The sequence below is a fragment of the Mercenaria mercenaria genome, chromosome 9 (assembly GCF_021730395.1).
Source record: "Mercenaria mercenaria strain notata chromosome 9, MADL_Memer_1, whole genome shotgun sequence".
In the NCBI taxonomy this organism is placed as follows: domain Eukaryota; kingdom Metazoa; phylum Mollusca; class Bivalvia; order Venerida; family Veneridae; genus Mercenaria; species Mercenaria mercenaria.
The window spans coordinates 41,980,414-42,006,869 of NC_069369.1; the positions used below are offsets into that span (position 1 = coordinate 41,980,414).

A 26,456-nucleotide genomic window follows, 5' to 3' on the forward strand; every position below is an offset into this window, starting at 1 on the left:
GTGGGCAAGACAATAAGGGTCATCTACTCCATAAGCCTTATCATCATGTAAAGGTTGAAGGTTCTAGGTGAAATAGTTCTCCAGTTATTTATCGGAAATGAAGTGTGACAGATGGATGGCCAAGGCAAAACCTCCATAAATTTCCATATCCCCCCTTTTTTCTTCGCAAAAGGTTGGGAACAACAAACTATTTGTCATTTGTCACTGTCGTGAGGGGATATTAAATGATCCTTCACAATGTGACCAACATAATCCTAATATTTTTCTTTCATTGACTATGCATATACTGTGGAAATGTTGTATTAACTTCCAACACAGCGATTCAGTATAAGCATTAACTCTCCAGTCATCCAATCAACAGGCTCGCAAATAAAACCAATACACATGATGCTTTATATATCAGTTATGTTGATAAAAGGAAGAATGGCACAATAATCTGTTAAGGCTTAATTTCTCAGATGTGATTACTTTTGAATGTGATAACAGATTTAACATTTCTATTATAAAAAGATAGAATTTGGTATGTAAAAACTGTACTGTAAAATATTATGTGGGCAGTCCTATTCTATATTAAGAGTAAGATGGAACTGCAGTCTGAAGTGCCCATGAAAATATTTAGCAGAGAGAAAACAAACTTACTGGCACTGAAATAAATTCATGCTTCAACAGGTTAGATAACTGAACAGCTGTCTCTAAGATCTCATCTCTAGACATCAAAATTATCTCCCCTGGTGTAGATGTACCGAGTGTTGACAGGCTTATATCACTAAGATATATCACAGCACTCACTGCAATACAAACAGAGGCATTGATATCACTAACAAACAGAGGCACTGACATCACTAACAAACAGAGTCACTGACATCACTAACAAACAGAGACACTGATATCACTAACAGAGGCACTGATACCACTAACAAACAGAGGCATTGATATCACTAACAAACAGAGACACTGATATCACTAACAGAGGCACTGATACCACTAACAAACAGAGGCATTGATATCGCTAACAAACAGAGGTACTGATATTACTAACAAACAGATACTGATATCACTAACAAACAGAGACACTGTTATCACTTGGATATATCACCGCCCTTACTACAATACAAACTGGTACATAGAACATATAAAAAGAGCAAAATAACCTGGTACATATACATCATTTAGATACAACACAACACTTACTGCAGTAGATATCACTTAGATAAATCACAGAACTTACTGCAATACTGACTGGTACATAGACATCACTTAGATATATCAAAGCAGTTACTGCAATACAAATTTTCACAGACATACATCACTTACAAAAGTACAAAAATGCACTAAGTGGTACATGGTATCACTAATATATATCATAGCAGTTACTGCAGTATAAATTGGTACATAGATATCACTTATTTGTATCAAAGCAGTTCCTGCTATACAAACTACTATACAGATATCACTAAGATGTATCACAGAAGTTACTGCAGTACAAACTGGTGCATAAATATCACTTATGTGTATCAAAGCAGTTCCTGCTATACACACTACTATACAGATATCACTAAGGCGTATCATAGCAGTTACTGCAGTGCAATTTCAAATATATCTCTGGTGTTAAGTTTTTCTAATATATGTTTGTATTATCTTATAATCCAGGCACAATTTAGAGTTTGAAAGTTTTTTTCATGTATCTTTTACAGCTACTAGGCTATATGGAAGTCCATTTACATATTAAACTTAAAACAAGAGCTACCCTTATGACAGTGAGCTGGAATATTAAATACAGTATTTTCAAAAGCAAAAAAGAGCCATAACTTTCACTATAGCCAAGATAGACTTATGTAACTGAGTTACTTTATAATGGCAATGATAACCACGCTTACCAAATTTAATTTTGTAAGTCAAATATGGGCCGTAGTTTGAATGTTTCAACCAAGAGCTATATAACTTGGTTATGAAAGTATAACTGATGAGCAGAAAGCCTTGTGTAAATTTTCAGTGCAATAAATGTTGTTGTTTGACAATCAGTTGCATGCAAAACTTTAAACAAACTTTCAGTCCAAAAACACAAACAAGAGCTGTCCATGAGACAGCCAATGCTGGACTATTTGAACTGTTGTCCCAGAAGCAGGAATATTACCCTAAATGTTAAAATATCTATAGAATTTCAATCCAGTATCTGCATTAGTTTTGGAGATAGTATCTGGCATGCAAAACTTTTAACTAGGATTTTCTAAGTCCAAAAGGGAGCATAACTTGGCCAAAATGCATGTCAGAGTCATGGGTCTTGATGCTATCACCTAGTTTTATAACCCTGAAGACACACGTGAAGTTTCAAATCAATATCTGCATTAGTTTTGGAGACAGTAACTTGCAAACAAAACCTTAACCAGGATTTTCTAAGTCCAAAAGGGAGCATAATTTGCATAAAATACATGTTAGAGTTATGGGACTTGATCCTGTGAGGTTGGTTATTGATCTAGAAAAAGAAAAAATAAGTTTCAAAGCTATATGCCTTTAAATGATAGCTATATATACTTGCATGTAAAACTTTAACCAAGGTGTGACGCTGATGCCAGGGTGAGTAGAATAGCCAGACTATTCTTTGAATAGTCGAGCTAATAATTCATATCAAAATCAATCAAGAGTTATCTAACTTAATTATGTAAGAAGAACTGATTAGGAAGCACTGTGTGATGCCTCAATACAATATTACGTAGGTGTTACTGAAAATTCAGCTTAATAGTTACACACAAAACTTTGACCTTTTTTTTTAGTTGAACAATGGCTACAATTTATATTAAATTCCACCTAAAGATTGTTACACATTGTTATTTCAGAAAGGGTGATGAGTAGGTAGCCTTGTGTGCAGTTTCAATGCCATACATGCAATCCATACTGAAATATGACCTTGCAAGGTTTGACGTAGTCCCAATCGATGACTCTGTGGACGGACTGTCAATGAAGGTAACTAGAGTTACGGTCAGGTTACTTAGGTAACAGTCCGTCCACAGAGTCACAAGTAACCGCTATTTAAAAATCAGTGTAATCAAGGTACTTCAGCCTCCAAGACATGATTGTTAAATAAATTATGAGTAATGACGAAATGTAAAGTATTTCCAACTAGTAAATTTTCTCTTGTGCATAGTTTTGTGCAACACATAATATTTCACATCATGAGCACTTCATAGTACCAAAAGAAACTTACACACTGACCTACATCATCCATTTGTTATTCCGCCATTGATGAGTCACATGCGATACATACCAGTGTCAGAAAGCAGTTATTGGAAAGCACGTGTCAGGCAAATTCAAAGTGCATTTCCACAATTGCTGTTGTATTCTATTAGAAACTACAGTCGAGACTGCCTTAACGACTCCCTGACTTTAGCGATTCCCTGTCATATGCGACCCTATTTTATGCTCTGGATGCAATTTACTATAAAAGTAGTCTGAATTAAGCAACCCCCTGCCTTATGCGACAAGCGACTGTGAAATCAGGCTCCCGAATCAATTATTAGACCGTTTTCAGCGACTTTGAGATGTTCCCTCGCAAGTTTTTACATGACAGAGTTACCATTCGTTATCTCGCGTGAAGTTGTTTGAGGTGAGAACTTATTTGTTTACAAAAGATGGCTGATGAAAAATGCAAAAAAGAACTGGTTTAACATTAGAACATTGTGTTAAGGCACTAGAATTGCTCGATTGGGGAAAAACAAGCGTATAAAGTCGCTGAAGAATTCGGAGTCAGTGCATAAATTAACAATGTTCCTGGTGAAACAAAAAGAAGGCGGTATTTAACAGGAAACGATGAAGTAAAAATGGTTTGATGCAGTCAATAAATGAATAAATATCACAGAACCGTTAATACACAAAGAAACAAATGAACATTAACCTCAGTGTGTAAACGGTTCATCTTTTATCTAATGGAACTTTTATATTTTAAAATCCCACTTACTGCTTGCCTTTATTCTCTTGCCAGATCATGAGCTTAAATTTTAATGTTTAATCAACATCATATGAATGATGCAAACTATTTTAATGTTTTATTTGATCAAAATGTAATTAAAGAAAAAGTATTTAAACATTTTTCATTCTTACCTTAAAAGAGGCCTATATATAAGTATCCGATATACATGTACTTAATTGGAAAAATCAAGCAGATATATGTATATATGAAACCAGCTTCAGCCGGTTGAGTGAGACTGTTTTTAGAGACTCCCTGTCATATGTGACCTTTTTTGCTGCTTCCCAAAGTCAGTCTCTTTAAAACAGTCTTGACTGTATCATCTACTGATAGCATTTGAAAACAGAAACTATTTCTGCGGAGAGATCTAGCTCCATATCTCATAATTTCCATTTGCCTGTACTTTTATGAACACACCAGATAACCTTTTGTGGACAAATAAAGCATGACTGTGCTAAATGCCATATGTTCATGCATTTATTTAATAGCTGTTTTTTTTCTACAGGTTTTGTGTGTGTGTGTTCGGGTTTAACGTCTTTTTCAACAATTTTTCAGTCATATAAACGATGGTGTCTACTTGTAGCAGTGAGCACAATGCCCAACTTTATAGTGCTGCCTCACTGGAATATCACGCCGTAGACAAGTGGCATGATATCCCACCCAGTCACATTATACTGACACCGGGCTGACAAGTCCTAGCACTATCCCCTTAATGCTGAGCCCCAAGCAAGGAAGCTGCTAGTACCATTTTTTACGTCTTTTGGTATGACGCAGCTGGGGATCGAACCCACGACCTCCCGCACTCGAAGCGGACGCTCTACCACTAGGCTACCAAGACAGTCTACAGGTTTTATATTGAATTAGCTAAAAGCATTTACCTATTCACATGGTAACTATATTACCTATATTATTTCTTTTATTCGTGAGCTTACAATTTATATTAGGCTGGGAATCACTGATGATTACATGGCTGAGTTGGACGTAATATCAGACTGAAATGATGTGAAAGTGATTATTATGAGTTGGACTAGATTAGACGCAGAGAGCGACGAAGACACCTACATCCGATGACATACAATTACTCTCACTATTCTTTGAATAGTAAAGCTAAATGTAGTAAAATTCTCAATAACGTACCAATGATGCTCTCCAGTAAGAAGACAGATAAAACATGGTTACTATAGTAACTGAGTTCAAACACAGTTGGCATATCTACACAAGGCACAACATCATTTTCAGCTTTTTGCCCTCCAGTCCTGAAATACATGATCCAACATCTTAAAAGTATCTGCAACTCAACTTCAAGCCTGTGTAACAAATTCACTTTTCCATATATAAAGTTCCATTTCAACACAAACCTTATTTTCTAGGATTATTCTTAAACAAGAGGACCATGATGGTCCTGAATCGCTCACCTCTTCCCACATGATCCAGTTTTGAGTATGACGTCGTTTTTTCTATTATTTGACATAGTGACCTAGTTTTTGAGCTCATGTGACCCAGTTTTGAACTTGACCTAGATATTATAAAGATAAAAATTCTGACCAATTTTCATGAAGATCCATTGAAAAATATGGTGTCTAGAGAAGTCACAAGGTTTTTCTATTATTTGACCTACTGACCTAGTTTTTTAAGGCACGTGACCCAGTTTCAAACTTGACCTAGATATCATCAAGGTGAACATTCTGACCAATTTTCATGAAGATCCATTCAAGGGTATGGCCTCTAGAGAGGTCACAAGGTTTTTCTATTTCAAGACCTACTGACCTAGTTTTTGATCGCAGTTGACCCAGTTTCAAACTTGACCTAGATATCATCAAGATAAACATTCAGACCAACTTTCATACAGATCCCATGAAAAATATGGCCTTTAGAGAGGTCACAACGTTTTTTCATTATTTGACCTACTGACCTACTTTTTGAAGGCACGTGACCCACTTTCGAACTTGACTTAGATATCATCAAGGTGAACATTCTGACCAATTTTTATGAATATCCATTCACAAGTATCGCCTCTAGAGAGGTCACAAGGTTTTTCTATTTTTAGACCTACTGACCTAGTTTTTGACCTCACATGACCCTGTTTTGAATTTGACCTAGATATCATCAAGATGAACATTCAGACCAACTTTCATGAAGATCCACTGAAAAATATGGCCTTTAGAGAGGTCACAAGGTTTTTCTATTATTTGACCTACTGACCTAGTTTTTGACGGCACGTGACCCACTCTCAAATTTGACCTAGATATCATCAAGATGAACATTCAGACCAACTTTTATACAGATCCCATGAAAAATATGGCCTCTAGTTAGGTCACAAAGTTTCTCTATTATTTGACCTACTGACCTAGTTTTTGATGGCACGTGACCCACTTTCGAACTTGACTTAGATATCATCAAGCTGAACATAATGACAAATTTTCATGAAGCTTTCATGAAATATATGGCCTCTAGAGAGGTCACAAGGTTTTTCTATTTTTAGACCTACTGACCTAGTTTTTGACCGCACGTGACCCAGTTTCGAACTTGACCTAGATATCATCAGGATGACCATTCAGACCAACTTTCACACAGATCCCATGAAAAACATGGCCTTTAGAGAGGTCACAAGGTTTTTCTATTATTTGACCTACTGACCTAGTTTTTGACGGCACGTGACCCAGTTTCGAACTTGACCTAGATATCATCAAGGTGAACGTTCTGACCAATTTTCATGAAGATCTTGTGAAATATATGGCCTCTAGAAAGGTCACAAGGTTTTTCTATTTTTAGACCTACTGACCTAGTTTTTTAAGGCACGTGACCCAGTTTCGAACTTGACCTAGATATCATCAAGGTGAACGTTCTGACCAATTTTCATGAAGATCTTGTGAAATATATGGCCTCTAGAAAGGTCACAAGGTTTTTCTATTTTTAGACCTACTGACCTAGTTTTTGATGGCACGTGACCCAGTTTCGAACTTGACCTAGAAATCATCAAGATGAACATTCAGACCAACTTTCATACAGATCCCATGAAAAATATGGCCTTTAGAGAGGTCACAAGGTTTTTCTATTATTTGACCTACTGACCTAGTTTTTGACCGCAGTTGACCCAGTTTCGAACTTGACCTAGATATCATCAAGGTGAACGTTCTGACCAACTTTCATGAAGATCTTGTGAAATATATGGCCTCTAGAGAGGTCACAAGGTTTTTCTATTTTTAGACCTACTGACCTAGTTTTTGACCGCATGTGACCCAGTTTCGAACTTGACCTAGATATCATCAAGATGAACATTCTGACCAATTTTCATGAAGATCCATTGAAAATTATGGCCTCTAGAGAGGTCACAAGGTTTTTCTATTTTTAGACCTACTGACCTAGTTTTTGACGGCACGTGACCCAGTTTCGTACTTGACCTAGATATCATCAAGATGAACATTCTGACCAACTTTCATAAAGATCCCATGAAAATGTGACCTCTAGAGTGGTCACAAGCAAAAGTTTACGGACGGACGGACGGACGGACGACGGACACCGCGCGATCACAAAAGCTCACCTTGTCACTTTGTGACAGGTGAGCTAAAAAGATGTTGGTGAAAACAAGATCTGTATCTTGCTTCCATGTGACCATACTGGATCTGAGCAATCTTACCTCCATGTGACCAGACTGGATCTGAGCAATCTTACCTCCATGTGACCTGACTGGATCTGAGCAATCCATGTGACCAGTCTGGATTTGAGCAATCTTGCCTCCATGTGACCAGACTGGATCTGAGCAAGCTTACTTCCATGTGACCAGACTGGATCTGAGCAATCCATGTGACCAGACTGGATCTGAGCAATCTTGCCTCCATGTGACCAGACTGGATCTGAGCAATCTTACCTCCATGTGACCAGACTGGATCTAAACTATCTAACCACTATGTGACTAGACTGGTGAGCAATCTTACCTCCATGTGACCATACTGGATCTGAGCAATCTTACCTCCATGTGACCAGACTGGATCTGAGCAATCTTACCTCCATGTGACCTGACTGGATCTGAGCAATCCATGTGACCAGACTGGATTTGAGCAATCTTGCCTCCATGTGACTAGACTGGATCTGAGCAAGCTTACTTCGATGTGACCAGACTGATCTGAGCAATCCATGTGACCAGACTGGATCTGAGCAATCTTGCCTCCATGTGACCAGACTGGATCTGAGCAATCTTGCCTCCATGTGACCAGACTGGATCTAAACTATCTTACCCCTATGTGACTAGACTGGTGAGCAATCTTACCTCCATGTGACCAGACTGGATCTGATCAATCTTACTTCCATGTGACCAGACTGGATCTAAACTATCTTACCTCCATGTAACCAGACTGGATCTGAGCAATCTTACCTCCATGTGACCAGACTGGATCTCAGCAATCTTACCTCCATGTGACCAGACTGGATCTCAGAAATCTTACCTCCATGTGACCATACTGGATCTAAATTATCTTACCTCCATGTGACCAGATAGGATCTGAGCAATCTTACCTCCGTGTGACTGGACTTGATCTAAACCATCTTACATCCATGTGACCAGACTTGATCTAAACTATCTTACATCCATGTGACCAGACTGGATCTGAGCAATCTTATCTCCATGTGACCAGACTGGATCTAAATTATCTTACCTCAATGTGACCAGATTGGATCTGAGCATCTTACCTCCATGTGACCAGATTGGATCCAAGAAGAGAGAGTGAATAGCAGACAATGTCATGTGTGCTTGATGAAGGTGAAAACCCCAAATCTCGCTTACGTACTAAAACCTCCTCCCTTATCCATGCAAAGTCTTTTATAAGTGTGTCCAAGGATGTACCCTAGATATAAAACAGACATTTTTACAAAGCTTAAAACTGACATAAAACTTGACATCTATTCTGCCTATCAATAGCACTCAAAAGAACTAGAGGGTCATGATGACCCTATATCGCTAACCTGTTAAACTTGGCCTTAGGATCATCAAGATAAACATTCTCACAAAGTTCCATGAAGATAGGGTCATAAATGGGGCCTCTACAATGTTAACAAGCTTTTCCTTTGATTTGAGTAGTGACCTAGTTTTTGACCTCATATGACCCAGTTTCAAATTTGGCCTAGGAATCATCAAGATAAACATTCTTACCAAGTTTCATGAAGATAGGGTCATAAATATGGCCTCTAGGGTGTAAACAAGCTTTTCCTTTAATTTGAGCGGGTGACCTAGTTTTTTAAACCACGTGACCCATTTTCGAAATTGGCCTAGGAATCATCAAGATAAACATTCTGACTAAGTTTCATGAAGATAGGGTCATAAATGTGGCCTAAAGAGTGTTAACAAGCTTTTCCTTTGATTTGACCTGGTGACCAAGTTTTTGACCCCACATGACCAAATCTCGAACTTGGCCTAGAGATCATCAAGATACACATTCTGTGCAAGTTTGTATCAAATCAAAGCATAAATGAAACCTCTATATGGCTGAAAGTGCCAAAATAGAAAATTTTGCCCCTTTCAGGGGCAGTAACTCTAGAACCCATGATAGAATCTAGCCAGTTTTCAAAAGGAACCGAGATCTTATTGTGACTTAAGTTGTGTCGTTACAACTGAATGTAAAATGTCACTTCTATCTTGTTCACAAGGTAAAAAGTAAATTTTTTTTGCTCCTTCAGGGGTCAATCAGGGGCCGTAACTCTGGTACCTATGATTGGACCTGATGGATTCATCATGGAATCCAAGATCTATTGTTGTTAAAGATATTTTGCAAGTTTGTATCAAATCATACCATAAATGAAGTCTTTATATGGCTGCAAAAGCCAAAATAGCTAATTTTGGCCCTTTAAGGGGCCATAACTCTGGAACCCATGATGGGATCTAGCCAGTTTTCAAAAGGAACCGAGATATTAAGCCAGGACAAGTTGTGTGCAAGTTTGAATAAAATCGATTGCAAAATGTGGTCTCTATTGTGTTCACAAGCCAAAATAGCAAATTTTGGCCCTTAAAGGGGCCGTAACTCTGGAACCAATGATAGTGTCTGGCAAGTTTTCAAAAGGAACCGAGATGTTATGCCAAAACAAGTTGTGTGCAAGTTAAAATAAAATTGATTGCAAAATGTGATCTCTATCGTGTTCACAATCAAAAATAGCAAATTTTGGCCCTTTAAGGGGCCATAACTCTGGAACCAATGATGGGATCTGGCCAGTACAAGTTGTGTGCACGTTTGATTAAAATTGACTGCCAAATGGGTTATCCATCGTGTTCACAAGAAATTGTGGATGGACGGACAGACGACGGAGAAGGCGATCACAAAAGCTCACCTGTCACGAAATAAGTGACAGGTGAGCTAAAAAAGCAGGCAGATATATGGCCTTTTAGTTACAACAAGAGGGCCATGAAGGCCCTGTATCGCTCACCTGACCTATTTGACCTAAAGAACATCAAGATTAACATTCTGACCAAGTTTCATTAAGATATGGTCATAAATGTTGTCTCTAAAGTGTTAACTAGCTTTTCCTGATTTGACCCGGTGACCTAGTTTTTGACCCCACATGACCCAGATTCGAACTTGACCTAAATATCATCAAGATTAACATTCTGACTAAGTTTCATGAAGATAAAATTATAAATGTGGCCTCTAGAGTGTTAACAAGCTTTTCCTTTGATTTGACCTAGTAACCTAGTTTTTGACCTCACCTGACTCAGATTTAAACTTGACCTATAGATAATCAAGATATGGTCATAAATGTGGCCTCTACAGTTTTAACTAGCTTTTCCTTTGATTTGACCTGGTGACCTAGATTTTGACCCCAGATGACCCAGATTCAAACTGGACCTTGAGACCATCAAGATAAACATTCAGATCAAGATTCATGAAGATACAGTGATAAATGTACAGTGTTAAGAAGCTTTTCCTTTGATTTGACCTGGTGACCTAGCTTTTGAACCAGATGACCCAATATCGAACTCGTCCAGGATTTTATTGAGGGTAACATTCTGACCAAGTTCCAATAAGATTGGGCCAAAATTGTGACCTCTAGAGTGTTAACAAGCTTTTCCTTTGATTTGACCTGGTGACCTAGTTTTTGACCCCAGATGACCCAAAATCGAACTCTTCTAAGATTGAATTGTGAGTAACATTCTGACCAAGTTTCATTAAGATTGGGCCAAAATTGTGACCTCTAGAGTGTTAACAAGCTTTTCCTTTGATTTGACCTTGTGACCTAGTTTTTGACCCCAGATGACCCAATATCGAACTTGTCCAAGATTTAATTGAGAGTAATATTCTGACCAAGCTTCATTAAGATTGGGCCAAAATTGTGACCTCTAGTGTGTTAACAAGCTTTTCCTTTTATTTGACCTGGTGACCTAGTTTTTGACCCCAGATGACCCAGTATCGAACTCATCCAAGATTTTATTAAGGGTAACATTCTGACCAAGCTTCATTAAGATTGGGCCAAAACTGTGACCTCTAGAGTGTTAACAGTCAAATTGTTGACGACGGACGGACGGAAGGACGGACGACGGACGGACGACGACGGACACAGGGCAATCACAAAAGCTCACCTTTGAGCACTTTGTGCTCAGGTGAGCTAAAAATCAAAACATACATGCATACACTGATTAACAAGAGTGCCAGAATGTCACAATATAAGCCAATCATAGCAAATTTCTTTACACAAGCACCTGTATTTGCAAATGGAATTTTTATTCTGTGGTTGTGTAGTAATTCTTGTAATTTATTTGTTTTTCTAAGTCCACAAAAAAAAACTCCTTACTAGGTAGAGATACCTTAAAATACACCTAAAATTTGAAAGTAACATTTATGTTTTACCACAGAAAAGTGGTCTTGGTTTTTCCCTACGGTCAATTATAAACAAGAGGGTCACTGACCCTAAAGCGCTCACCTGTACAAGGCTTCAAGTGCATTTGTATAATGTAATGGTACAAGTACAGAGTTAGGTTTCTTCTATGTTAGCCTATATTATATACATGTCACACAATTTAGGGAAAAGTAACTACGCTCTCTGGCGGCCATGTTTTTTGACAAATCAAAATAATCAGAGGGTCGATGAAGGACCATTTGTGTAAAATTATTTTAAAATCAAGGCAGCAGTTTCACAAATGAAGATTTTTTAAATTTCCACCATATACATACAGGGAAAAGTGACCACGCCTCCTGGCAGCCATGTTTTTGGACGAATCGGAATAATTTGAATATACTTGGTAGATGGTCACACAAGGACCATTTGTTTAAAATTATTTTAAAATCGGGCAAGCAGTTTCACAAAAGAAGATTCCACTATTATACATATAGGGAAAAGTAACCACGCCCTCTGGCGGCCATATTTTTTGACAAATCAAAATAATTTGAACAATCTTGGTAGAGGGTATCACAAGGACCATTTGTGATAAATTATTCTAAAATCAAGCCAGCAGTTTCACACAAGAAGAGTTTTTAAATTTCCACCATATACATACCGGTATAGGGAAAAGTGGCCACGTCCCCTGGCGGCCATGTTTTTTTTAGCAAATCTGAATAATTTGAACAATCTTGGTGGAGGGTCACACAAGGACCATTTGTGTTAAATTATTTTAAAATTGGGACAGTAGTTTCACACAAGAAGTTTTTTAAAGTTTCAACTATATACATACAGGGAAAAGTGACCATGCCCCCTGGCGGCCATGTTTTTTTTTGACGAATCGGTAAAATTTGAATAATCTTGGTAGAGGGTGACAGAAGGACCATTTGTGTGAAATTACTTCAAAATCGGACCAGTGGTTTAGGAGGAGATGTGGTTTGAAGATTTTTCTATTTATAGCTCTGGTGCAACCAAGCGGAACCATTTGAACAACTTTGGTAGAGAACCATCCGAGGAACATTCAGGCCAAACTTCATCAAAATCCATTCAAATTAATTTAAACATTTAAACACAATTGTTGACGACGGACGAACAGAAGCATGCACGACGGCAACGGACACAGCGTGATCCCAACAGCTCACCATGAGCACTTTGTGCTCAGGTGAGCTAAAAAAGTTACAATATAAGTTATTTATAGTGACAACAAAGGAAAGTTAATCTTAAAAAAAAAAAAATTCTAAGTCCACACAAAAATCCTTACCAGGTGGAGATAGGTCAAAATACACCTCAAAATTGGATGTAACATGCGTGATGTACTACAGAAAAGTGGTCTCGATTTTTCCTACGACCAGTCATAAAAAAGTTACAATATCAGCTATTTATAGTAACAACAAAGGGAAGTAATTCTTAACTAGGGACCTGGTTCTTGCGCATGACATTCTGTCTCATGTGTTGAACAATTGTGCCAAGTTACATCAATATCCCTCAATGCATGAAGAAGAAATGCTCTGGACAAAGTTGTCATTCTTGTATCCTTTGACCTCTAAGTTTGACCTTGACCTTAGACCTAGGGACCTGGTTCTTGCGCAAGACACTCTGTCTCATGATGGTTAACAATTGTGCCAAGTTACCCCAAAATCTCTCCATGCATGAAGAAGAAATGCTCTGGACAAAGTCATTATTGAAATTGACCTTTGACCTTCAAGTATGACATTGACCTTAGACCTAGGGATCTGGTTCTTGTGCATGACACTCCGTCTAATGATGGTGAACATCTGTACCAAGTTACATCAAAATCCCTCCTTACAAGAAGAAGATATGCTCTGGACGAAGTTTGGGGACGCCGCCCGACAGACCGCGCGCCAGGGGCCTTCCCATAATACGTCCCGTTTTTCAAACGGACGTATAAAAAACACAAGATTAAGTTTCACATTTTTGTTTCTAAAACAACAGTTGTTATGATAAAACATCATTCTTTAAATTTCATCTTAAGACTTTTCCTGTTTCACAGCTGTTCACAAAGTCTTCAAAAAACTTCAATTACAAATGTTAAACCAATGGAGTCATAAAACAAATCAGCAGGCTGTAAATAATGGATAACATACCTGTCTATGTTTGGTGAGTAGAAGAAATGCCAACAAGTGTGTACTCATTACTGCTGAGGTCTGAACACATGCTGAAAATCAACAGAAAGTATTGTTCTATTCAAGAATGTTTTAACCAACTTTTAAACTGTTGTTGGGAAACATTTTCTTATCATTCAATGCAAATATTTGTTAAAATTTATGAAGTATAGCTTAGATGCATCTAGCAACATGCATAATTATTTAGTGTGTAAGGCCTTTTATTTTTGATTTTTCGATTTACGGAACCGCCGCTCGAAAAAATGCGTTTTCAGAAAAAAAATAAAATTGAAAAAACGTATCTTTTTTATTTCCTCCGCTATGACATAACAGCCTGCAGAAGAAACAAGACCTGTCTGATGACAGCGGGCTCGACTATTCGAAGCACTGATTGAAGAATGGGGTCAAATATTTTCACGGATATTCAGACAAAAGAAATAAATAGATTTGACAAACAATGTTCCTGTATTTCTTTGATTTCGATAAGTCCTGCACTAAATGGCAATGTATGAGCCAATTTCAAAGTCCAAAAAGGGATATAATTCAGTCAAAATAGTTATGTACTCTTGCCTACAGATGGAAATCATAATGATAAACAAGTGTTCAAAGTTTAAAAGCCATAATGTCAAATAGTTTTGACAAAACATGGACTTGTATGAAAACAGAACCAATTTCAAAGTCCAAAAAGGGCCATAATTCAGCCAAAATAGAGGACAGAGTTATGTACTCTTTCCTACTGATAGAGACTATTATACTAAACAAGTGATAAAGTTTCAAAGCCATATGTCAAACACTTTACACAAAATATGAACTGGTATGAAAAACTTAACCAAGATTTCTAAGTGAAAAGGGGCCATAATTCAGCCAAAATCCTTGATGGAGTTATGTACTCTTGCCTATAACTGGACATGGTGATGGTAAACAGGTGTTGAAAGTTTCAAAGCTTTATCTCAAAACACTTTGTCAAAATATGAACTGGTACGGAATATTAACCCAGATTTCTAAGTCAAAAAGGGCCAAAATTCAGCCAAAATCCTTGATGGAGTTATGTGCTCTTGCCTATAACTGGACATGGTGATGGTAAACAAGTGTTGAAAGTTTCAAAGCTTTATCTCAAAAGACTTTGTCTAAATATGAACTGGTACGAAAAACTTAACCAAGATTTCTAAGTCAAAAGGGGCCATAATTCAGCCAAAATCCTTGATGGAGTTATGTGCTCTTGCCTATAACTGGCCATGATGATGGTAAACAAGTGTTGGAAGTTTCAAAGTTTATCTCAAAAGACTTTGTCAAAATGTGGACTGGTACGAAAAACGTAACCAAGGTGTGACGCCGACGCCGTGGTGAGTAGGATAGCTCTACTTATTCTTCGAATAGTCGAGCTAAAAATGCATCGCATATTCCAAAAAGAAAAAAAAACCCGTCTCGTTCTTCGAATATCCGTCCGGCGAACTAGTCAAATCAACATTAGGAATTCCTATAATTGTATTTTTAAACTTATATCTTATGCGTGACGTATATGTCCAATTAAAATTTCCAATATATACTGCGCCCAATCAGCATGCTTGTTACGCAATTTACGAAACGTTTAAAAATGGCTGCGCCCAGGCTGTATTATTTCCAAAGTTTTGAAGTTTTTTTAATGAAAATGCATCAACATTCAAAGTTGCGAGGTAGTGCTTTCCTGGAAAAATGGCCAGTTGTCGGTGATATGCAGTCTGTATTCAGTATACTACTACGTTTATGGTAACTGTCGTCCCAATAGCACAATGCTTATTACGGTGATTCTTGGCACCGCGTATTTACGCGGACTTAAAAGCATTTTTCCCGAAAAATATCATTTATATACACAATGATGAAAGTACTTTTGTTTGATGAAATAAACTGGTACAGGGCCAGGCGACATCAAAACGGTGTAATTGTAAGGCCCGATAACATAATTTAGCCTGTCCACTAGGGCTTTTTGGCGTCCGGTAACCTGTTTGTTAATAAATTATGAATTACGTATTTTTTAATGAAATTATTGTACGTTACAGATTAACATCAGATTAATGTTGATTATAGATGCAATTACTGTCTTTTCCAATGTTGTTGTGCAGTAGATGTGCCAAGACAAATATTGACTGACAGAATTTTCTATTTTATTTTGTTATACTATATGATATGTGCTAATGTTTGTGATCTATGTAATTGCAAAATAAAAATAATCATGGCAAAGATGAACTGTTGCATTACATAAGGTTTATTCATAAAATAAATTAACAAATGCCAAGAAAACCATAAGAGGAAAGGCAAGGCTTCCAGTTAACAGATGGGCAGAACATAGGCTAGGTGTCTGTTTACCAGATCGCTAGAAACTTCCTATTCCTAGGCCTTTATTTTTTTTTTTTTTGGTTTACGAACCGCCATGATGACACATGGTCGTAGGAGGAGGAAAAAAAAATAAAATAAAAATACAGAATCAAAATTTGTTTTTCTCCGTAGGAAACAATATTATTATAAACCTTTGAAAGGAATATGGGTAAATTCTATGTCACATCACACAGGCTGCATGTTATAATCTTCTTTCCCATATTTGCTGCTTTTTCATTCAAAAATAATCAGTTACCTTGGTTATATTTCATTAAAAATGAGTCTTGGGGCTTGTCATAGCTGCTTGAGAAAAAAAATTGTCGTTGTATTTTTGTAAAATTAATTAATACACAGCTGGGCATTTAGCTGTAACATTTTTCTTGTAAGGACTATACTATACATAAAAACTATTCTCACATACTAAATGAGTGGAGACATAGCAGTCATATGTTAAACACTGAAATTAATACCTTGTGTTAACCCTTTACCACACAGAACAGAAGCCAAAGTAACCTCTTTTACATAACACTGATAAGTGATAATCAATAATCAATAATCGGTATATGGCTGATAAAGGTGACTGTCTTATCTGAACAGGGAAAGGGATAACGACAACAGGCCGCGCATGGTTGCATAATGCGCATGCGTCAATTAGTTACTTTTTATAGATGTCGGAAATTCCAACATTTACATATCATTTAAGTTCAATATTGTGACGTATCCTACTGTACAGTATGACTTAGCAGGGTTGTCAACGTTATATAACATACAACTAAATGATAATTAGCCTGATATGTCGCACTTATTTCCGTTTATGTGGCCTTGAAAACTATCAAGTGGACACGTCTGTGGATGAAATAACGAAGTAGTAGTTTCATTTAACTGGAACTGGTTAGTGAAATTTGAATTCGTATATTTTTTCTTATATACATAGGTTATACTTACCCCATGAGACTGCAATGTTTAATGCAATTTTGTTCAAAATAATTAATTACCTTGAAATAGAAAGTTTTGAGGTATGGTTCAAAATATTTAATTCATGTAAAGCAAGTAGACAGACATACAAATAAACAAAAATCGCCAGCAGAACATTTAAAATAATGTTTCAATATAAAACATATGCAACAAAAATTAGTGTTTCCTTTTGTAGACATCATTGATTTCAAGTTAAAATTGTTAGTTAGACATGCACTTCAGAGGAAGCAAAACAGCATGTATTTCCTGAACCTAATTGTGATGTTCATTTGATTAAAATTCTAATCTTACATATCCCTTTTAGAGTTATTGCAGCCTTTCAGAGTCACTGCCCTTGTGATAACTAACGAGAAAAATGAATGCTGTTCTCTAAAATTCAAACTATGTTTGAAGTGGATAAAATGTGTAAGGGACCGAGTAGCTCTGTCAAAAGAGTTCATCCTGTAAGCGAAAGGCACCGGGTTCGAGTCCTGGTCACGCTGTACATTTTTCGCACCCAGTGACATATCCCTCATGGAGCAGCCTATAAGTCATTTACGAGGCAAAAAAAAACCCCACAGTATCATAAGTTTACTTTTTGTGGCAACATACATTGAAATGGCTGCTTCAATATTTGACATATAAATGATGATAAGGTCTCACAATTCTTTCTACGGCACGCACCATTTGAAATATTAATGCTACATCGAATGGTATACACAAAAGTTAATTGTGCAGAATTTGATCATATTTGCATCATTTTTTTTCTATAAACGTTATTTGTACTGTTTTGAAATTACTTTAGCCATGCACTCACAGTTGTCATGGTCAGAGCAAGATCTGTATCATAAATACAGATAAATAGGTTCCAACTGATGTCATGGACCGGTAACAACAGCTAAAGTAGGTATATACAAGTACTATAGATAACCAGGCTCCAACTGTTGTCATGGTTGTGTAACAACAGTTAGGGCATGGTGTGTATAAGTACTGTAGATAACAAGGCCTCAACTGTTGTCATGGTTGTGTAACAAAGGCTAGAGCATGGTCTGTATTAGTACTATAGATACCAACGACGAAACTTTTCCTATGGTTGTGTTACAACAGCTAGAGCATGGTCTGTATCAGTACAATAGATAAACCTGCTCCGGCTGTCGCCATTGTCCGGTAGCAACAGCTAGAGCATAGTCTATATCATTAGAATAGATAAATATGCTGCGGCTGTTGTCATTGACCGGTAACAACAGCTAGAGCGTGGTCTGTATCAGTACTATAGATAACCAGGCCCCAACTGTTTTCATGGTTGCGTTACAACAGCAGCAGTTTGGTATAAATCAGTACAATAGATAGAAATGCTCCAGCTGTTGTCATGGTTCGGTTACAACAGACAGAGCATGGTTTGTATCAATACTATAGATAACAAGACCCCAACTGTTGTCATGGTTGTGTATCAAAAGCTAGAGCATGGTCTGTATTAGTATTATAGATACCAACGACCAAACTTTTCCTATGGTTGTGTTACAACAGCTAGAGCATGGTCTGTATCAGTACAATAGATAAACCTGCTCCGGCTGTTGCCATTGTCCGGTAGCAACAGCTAGAGCATAGTCTATATCATTACAATAGATAAATACGCTGCGGCTGTTGTCATTGACCGGTAACAACAGCTAAAGCATGGTCTGTATCAGTACTATAGATAACCAGGCCCCAACAGTTTTCATGGTTGTGTTACAACAGCAGCAGTATGGTATAATTCAGTACAATAGATAGAAATGCTCCAGCTGTTGTCATGGTTCGGTTACAACAGACAGAGCATGGTTTGTATAAATATTATAGATAACAAGACCCCAACTGTTGTCATGGTTGTGTAACAAAAGCTAGAGCATGATCTGTATCTGTACTAAATATAACCAGGTCCCAACTGCTTTCATGATTGTGTTACATCAGCTGGAACATATCAGTACTTTAGATAACCATGCCCAAACTTTTGTCATGGTTGTGTTACAGCAGCTACATCATGGGCTGTGTCAGTACTTTAGACACCCAGACCCCAATTATTGTCATGGTTGTGTTACAAAAGCTACAGCATGGTCTGTATCAGCACTATAGATAATCAGACCCCAACGGTTGTCATGATTGTGTAACACCAGTTAGGGCATGGTCTGTAGCCGTACTATAGGTAAACAGGCTCCAGTAACAATAGCCGGAGAAAAAGCTGTATTAATACTAACGATAACCTGGCCCCAACTGTTGTCATGGTTGTGTTACAACAGCTAGAGCATGGTCAGTATCATTACAATAGATAAACCTGCTCCGGCTGTTGTCATTGTCCGGTAGCAACAGCAAGAGCATAGTCTTTATCATTACAATAGATACACATGCTGCTGCTGTTGTCATTGACCGGTAACAACAGGTAGAGCATGGTCTGTATCAGTACTATAGATAACCAGACCCAAACTGTTGTCATTGTTGTGTTACAACAGCTGGAGAATGGTATAAATCAGTACAATAGATAAACATGCTCCTGTTGTTGTCATTGTCCGGTAGCAACAACTAGAGCATGGTCTATATCAGTGCAAAAGATAAAATGCTCCGGCTGTTGTCATGGACCAGTAACAACAGATGGAGCATGGTCTGTATTAGTACTATAAATACACAGGCCCCAACTGTTGTCATAGTTGTGTAACAACAGCTAGAGCATGTTCTGTATAAGTACTATAGGTAAACATGCTCTAACTGTGATCATGGTCTGGTACAAAGAGCTGGAGCATAATCTGTAACACTACTAATGATAACCTGACCCTAACTGATGTCATGTTGCGTTACAACAGCTGGAGCATGATATGTATCAGTACTATAGATGAACATGCTCCGGCTGTTATTATGACCCGGAAACAACAGCTGGAGCATGGCCTGTATCTGTACTATAGATGAACATGCTCCGGCTGTTGCCATGATCCGGAAACAACAGATAGAGCATGGTCTATATCAGTGCAAAAGATAAAATGCTCCGGCTGTTGTCATGGATCGGTAACAACAGATGGAGCATGGTCTGTATTAGTACTATGAATAAACAGGTCCCAACTCTTGTCATGGTTGTGTAACAACGGCTGGAGCATGGTCTGTATCAGTACAATAGATGAACATGCTTCGGCTGTTGTCATGGTCCGGTTACAACAGCTACAGCATGGTCTGTATCAGTAATGTAGATAACAAGGCCCAAACTATTTTCATGGTTGTGTAACAACGGCTAGAGCGTGATCTGGATATAAACAGGCCCAAATACTTTCATGGTTGTGTTACAACAGCTGGAGCATTGTCTGTATAAGTACTTTATATATAGATAACCATGCCCAAATGTTTGTCATGGTTGTGTTACAACAGCTACATCATGGTCTCTATCAGTACTTTAGACACCCATACCCAATTATTGTCATGGTTGTGTTACAACAGGTACAGCATGGTCTGCATCATTACTTTAGATTACCAGACCCCAACTGTTGTCATGATTGTGTAACAACAGTTAGGGCATGGTCTGTAGCCGTACTATATGAAAACATGCTCTGACCGTGGCCATGGTCCGGTAACAATAGCTAGACAATAATCTGTATTAGTACTAACGATAACCTGGCCTCAACTGTTGTCATGGTTGTGTTACAACAGCTAGAGCATGGTCTGTATTAGTACTAAAGATAAACATGCTACGGCTGTTGTCATGGTCAGCCAACAACAGCTACAGCATGGTCTGCATCAGTTCTGTAGATAATTAGGTCCCAACTGTTCTCATAGTTGTGTAACAACAACTAGAGCATGGTCTGTATTAGTACTACAGATACGGTCTATATCAATCCAAAAGATAAAATGCTCCCGCTGTTGTCAAACGGGACAACAGCATGTTCTGTATTAGTATTATAAATATAAAGGCCCCAACTGTTGACATGGTTGTGTAACAACAACTGGAGCATGGTCTGTAGCAGTACTATAGGTAAACAGGCTCCGGTAACAATTGCCGGAGAATAATCTGTATTAATACTAACGATAACCTGGCCCCAACTGTTGTCATGGTTGTGTTACAACAGCTAGACCATGGTCTGTATCATTACAATAGATAAACATGCTCCGGCTGTTGTCATTGTCCGGTAGCAACAGCAAGAGCATAGTCTATATCATTACAATAGATACACATGCTGCTGCTGTTGTCATTGACCGGTAACAACAGGTAGAGCATGGTCTGTATCAGTACTATAGATAACCAGACCCAAACTGTTGTCATTGTTGTGTTACAACAGCTGGAGTATGGTATAAATCAGTACAGTAGATAAACATGCTTCGGCTGTTGTCCTGGTCCGGTAAATACAGCTAGAGCATGGTCTATATCAGTGCAAAAGGTAAAATGCTCCGGCTGTTGTCATGGATCGGTAACAACAGATGGAGCATGGTCTGTATTAGTAATATAAATACACAGACCCCAACTGTTGTCATGGTTGTGTAACAACAACTGGAGCATGGTCTGCATTAGTACTGTAGATGAACATGCTCCGGCTGTTGTCTTGGTCCGGTTACAACAGCTACAGCATGGTCTGTATCAGTTATGTAACAAGGCCCCAACTGTTGTCATGGTTGTGTAACAACAGCTAGAGCATGGTCTGTACTAGTACTATAGATACCAACGACCCAACGTTTTCTCATAGTTGTGTTACAACAGCTAGAGCATGATCTGTATCAGTACAATAGATAAACCTGCTCAGGCTGTTGTCATGGTCCGGTAGCAACAGCTAGAGCATAGTCTATATCATTCCAATAGATAAATATGCTGCGGCTGTTGTCATTGACCGGTAACAACAGCTAGAGCATGGTCTGTATGAGTACTAAATATAACCAGGCTACATCATGGTCTGCATCATTACTTTAGATAACCAGACCCCAAATGTTGCCATGGTTGTGTTACAACAGCTGCAGCTTTGTCAGTATCAGTACTATAGATAACCAGACCCAAACTGATGTCATAATGGTGTAACAACAGCTAGAGCATGGTCTGTATTAGTACTATAGATTAACAGGCCCCAACAATTGTCAAGGTTGCGTTACAACAGCTGGAGCATGATATGAATCAGTACTACAGATACATATGCTCCGGCTGTTATTATGATCCGGAAACAACAGCTAGAGCATGGTCTATATCAGTGCAAAAGATAAAATGCTCCGGCTATTGTCATGGATCGGTAACAACAGATGGAGCATGGTCTATATTAGTACTATGAATAAACAGGCCCCAACTGTTGTCAGGGTTGTGTTGCAACAGCTACATCATGGTCTGCATCATTACTTTAGATAACTAGACCCCAAATGTTGTCATGGTTGTGTTACAATAGCTGAAGCATTGTCTGTATCAGTACTATAGATAACCAGACCCCAACTGTTGTCATGGTTGGGTAACAACAGTTAGAGCATGTTCTGTATAAGTACTATAGGTAAACATGCTCTGACTGTGGTCATGGTCTGGTACCAAGAGCCGGAGCATAATCTGTATCAGTACTAATGATAACCTGGCCCTAACTGATGTCATGGTTGTGTAAGAACAGGGAGAGCATGTATTAGTACTATAGATTAACAGGCCCCAACAATTGTCAAGGCTGCGTTACAACACCTTGAGCATGATATGTATCAATACTATAGATAAACATGCTCCGGCTCTTGTCAAGATCCGGAAACAACAGCTGGAGCATAGTCTGTATTAGTACTATAGATGAACATGCTCCGGCTGGTGTCATGGTCCGGTTACAACAGCTACAGCATGGTCTGTATTAGTACTGTAGTTACCTATGACCCAACTTACCTCATGGTTATGTTACAACAGCCAGAGGATGATCTGTATCAGTACAATAACCTGCTACAGCTATTGTCCTGGTCCGGAAGCAACAGCTTGAGCAAGGTCTTTATCAATACAATAGATAAAGATGCTCCGGCTGTTGCCATGGACTGGTAACAACAGACAGAGCATTGTTTGTATCAGTACTACAGATACCAAGGCCCCAACTGTTTTCATGATTGTGTAACAACAGCTAGCACATGGTTTGTATCAGCACTAAATGTAACTATGGCCCATGGTTCTGTTACAACAGCTTGAGCATCTTCTGTACCAATACTATAGAACTGTTGTCATGATTGTGCTACAACAGGTGGAGCATGTTCTGCATCACTACTTTAGATACCTAGGCCCCAACGGTTGTCATGGTTGTGTACCAACAGTTAGAGCATGATCGATGTGGGTTCGAGCGGCGTTGAATTCTTCATGTGAGGAAGCCATCAAGCTGGTTACAGAAGGTCGGTGGTTCTACCCAGGTCCCCGCTCGTGATGAAATAATGCACGGAGGGGCACCTTGGGTCTTCATCCACCATCAAAGCTGGAAAGTCGCCATATGACTTATAATTATGTCGGTGCGATGTTAAAACCCAACAAAATAAATAAAATAAAGTAAGAGCATCATCTGTATCCGTACTATAGGTAAACATGCTCTGACTGTTGTCATGGTCCGGAACCAATAGACGGAGCATGGTCTGTATCATTGCTTAAGATAACCTGGTCCCAACTGTTCTTATGGTTGTGTAAGAACAGGTAGAGCATGGTCCGTATTAGTACTATAGATAAACAGGCCCCAACAATTGTCAAGGTTGCGTTACAACAGCTGGAGCATGGTATGTATCAGTACTATATATAAACATTCTATGGCTGTTGTCATGGTCCGGTAACAAAAGCTACAGCATGTTCTGTATCAGTACAATAGATAAATATGCTCCGCCTGTTGTCATTGACCGGTAACAACAGATAGAGCATGGTTTCCTTCAGTACTAAAAGCAACCAGGCCCCAATTGTTGTCGTGGTTGTGTAACAACAGCTAGAACATGGTTTGTACCAGGACTACAGACAACCAGGCCCAAAATGTTATCATGGTTGTGTTACAACAGCTAGAGAATCGTCTATATTAGTACTATGGATAAACAGGCCGCAACTGTTGTCATGTTTGTGTAAGAACAGCTAGAGTACGGTCTGTATCAGTACTATAGATACTCAGGACCAAGCTATACTCATGGTTGTGTAACAACAATTAGATCATTGTTTGTATCAGTACTATATATAAACATGCTCTGACTATTGTCATGGTCCGGTACCAACCACGAAAAATGTCAGGGCATGGTTATTAATATTACTCTTGTATACCATATTTAAGCTGTTGCTACTGGTGGTCATGGTAAACTACAGTACTGATATATACCATGCTTCAGCTGTTGTCATCAAACTATGCCAATAGTTAGAGCATTATTATAAATAGATTTTATTTATTTATTTTGTTGGGTTTAACGTCGCACCGACACAATTATAGGTCATATGGCGAATTCCCAGCTTTGATGGTGGAGGAAGACCCGCAGGTGCCCCTCCGTGCATTATTTCATCACGAGCAGGCACCTGGGTAGAACCACCTACCTTCCATAAGCCAGCTGGATGGCTTCCTCACATGAAGAATTTAACGCCCCAAGTGAGACTCGAACCCACATCGATGAGGGGCAAGTGATTTGAAGTCAGCAACCATAATCACTCCGCCACGGAGGCCCACTATTATCAATAGAACTCATATATATCGGACCTCAACAACAGCCAGAACATATTTATCTGTAATACTTTTATAAACCATGCTCTTCCTGTTGTTACCAAACAGTGACAACAGTTAGAGCATGGTTATCTATAGTACTCATATTTAACGTGATCCAGCAGTTGTTATCAAACCACAACAACAGCTAGAACATTGTCATCTGTTATAATGAAACATACCATGCTCTTCCTGCTGATACTAAACCATGACTGCAGTTTGGGCATGGTTGTCTATAGTACTAATATTTACCATGCTCCCACTATCGTTACTGAACCACAAAAACAGCCAGATCATGGTTATCTGTAATACTGATATATACCATGCTCTTCCCGTTGATACCAAACCATGAAACAGTTAGGACATGGTATCTATTGTTCTCATATATATCGAAAGTCAACAAGAGCCAGAACATATTCATCTGCAATACTGATATAAACCATGCTCATCCTGTGGTTACCAAACCATGATAGTTAGGGCATGGTTATCTCTAGTTCTCATATTTACCGTTATCCAGCAGTTGTAATCGAACCACAACAACAGCCAGAACATGGTCATCTGTAATACTGATATATACCGTGGTCTTCCTGTTGTTACCAAACCATGACAACAGTTAGGGTATGATTATCTATAGTACTCATATTTACCGTGATCCAGCAGTTGTTATCGAACCACAACAAAAGCTATAACATGGTCATCTGTAACACTGATATATACCATGCTCTTCCCGTTGATACCAAACCATGAGAACAGTTAGGGCATGGTTATCTAAAGTACTCATATATATCGAAAGACAACAACAGCCAGAACATATCCATCTGTAATACTGATATAAACCATGATCTTCCTGTTGTTACCAAACCATGATAACAGTTAGGGCATGGTTATCTATAGTACTCATATTTACCATGCTCCCACTATTGTTACTGAACCACAAAAACAGACAGAACATGGTTATCTGTAATACTGATATATACCGTGCTCTTCCTGTTGTTACCAAACCATGACAACAGTTGGGGCATGGTTATCTGTAGTACTGATATATACCATGCTCTTCCTGTTGTTACCAAACCATGATAACAGTTAGGGCATGGTTATCTATAGTACTCATATTTACCATGCTCCCACTGATGTTACTGAACCACAAAAACAGCCAGAACATGGTTATCTGTAATACTGATAGATACCGTGCTCTTCCTGTTGACACCAAACCACGACACCAGTTAGGGCATGGTTATCTATAGTACTCATATATATCGAAAGACAACAACAGCCAGAACATATCCATCTGTAATACTGATATAAACCATGATCTTCCTGTTGTTACCATGGTTATCTATAGTACTCATATTAACCATGCTCCCACTATTGTTACTGAACCACAAAAACAGACAGAACATGGTTATTTGTAATCCTGATATATACCATGCTCTTCCTGTTGTTACCAAACCTTGATAACAGTTAGGGCATGGTTATCTATAGTACTCATATTTACCATGCTCCCACTATTGTTACTGAACCACAAAAACAGACAGAACATGGTTATCTGTAATACTGATATAT

General features: G+C 38.3%; 1 protein-coding gene across 3 annotated transcripts in view; it reads right to left on the reverse strand.

The window, feature by feature from the left end:
- Positions 1-26,456, reverse strand: part of LOC123546991 (glycerol-3-phosphate acyltransferase 1, mitochondrial-like) — a 183,898-nt gene that overhangs the window by 30,510 nt on the left and 126,932 nt on the right. For all 3 annotated transcript variants that reach the window (XM_045333709.2, XM_045333707.2, XM_045333708.2), the window contains 4 exons: positions 13,924-13,994; positions 8,648-8,802; positions 5,099-5,217; positions 640-788 (listed from right to left, as the gene is read on the reverse strand). In XM_045333709.2, coding sequence (XP_045189644.2) covers positions 640-788; positions 5,099-5,217; positions 8,648-8,802; positions 13,924-13,994 — 494 coding nt within the window. The remainder of the gene's footprint in view (positions 1-639; positions 789-5,098; positions 5,218-8,647; positions 8,803-13,923; positions 13,995-26,456) is intronic.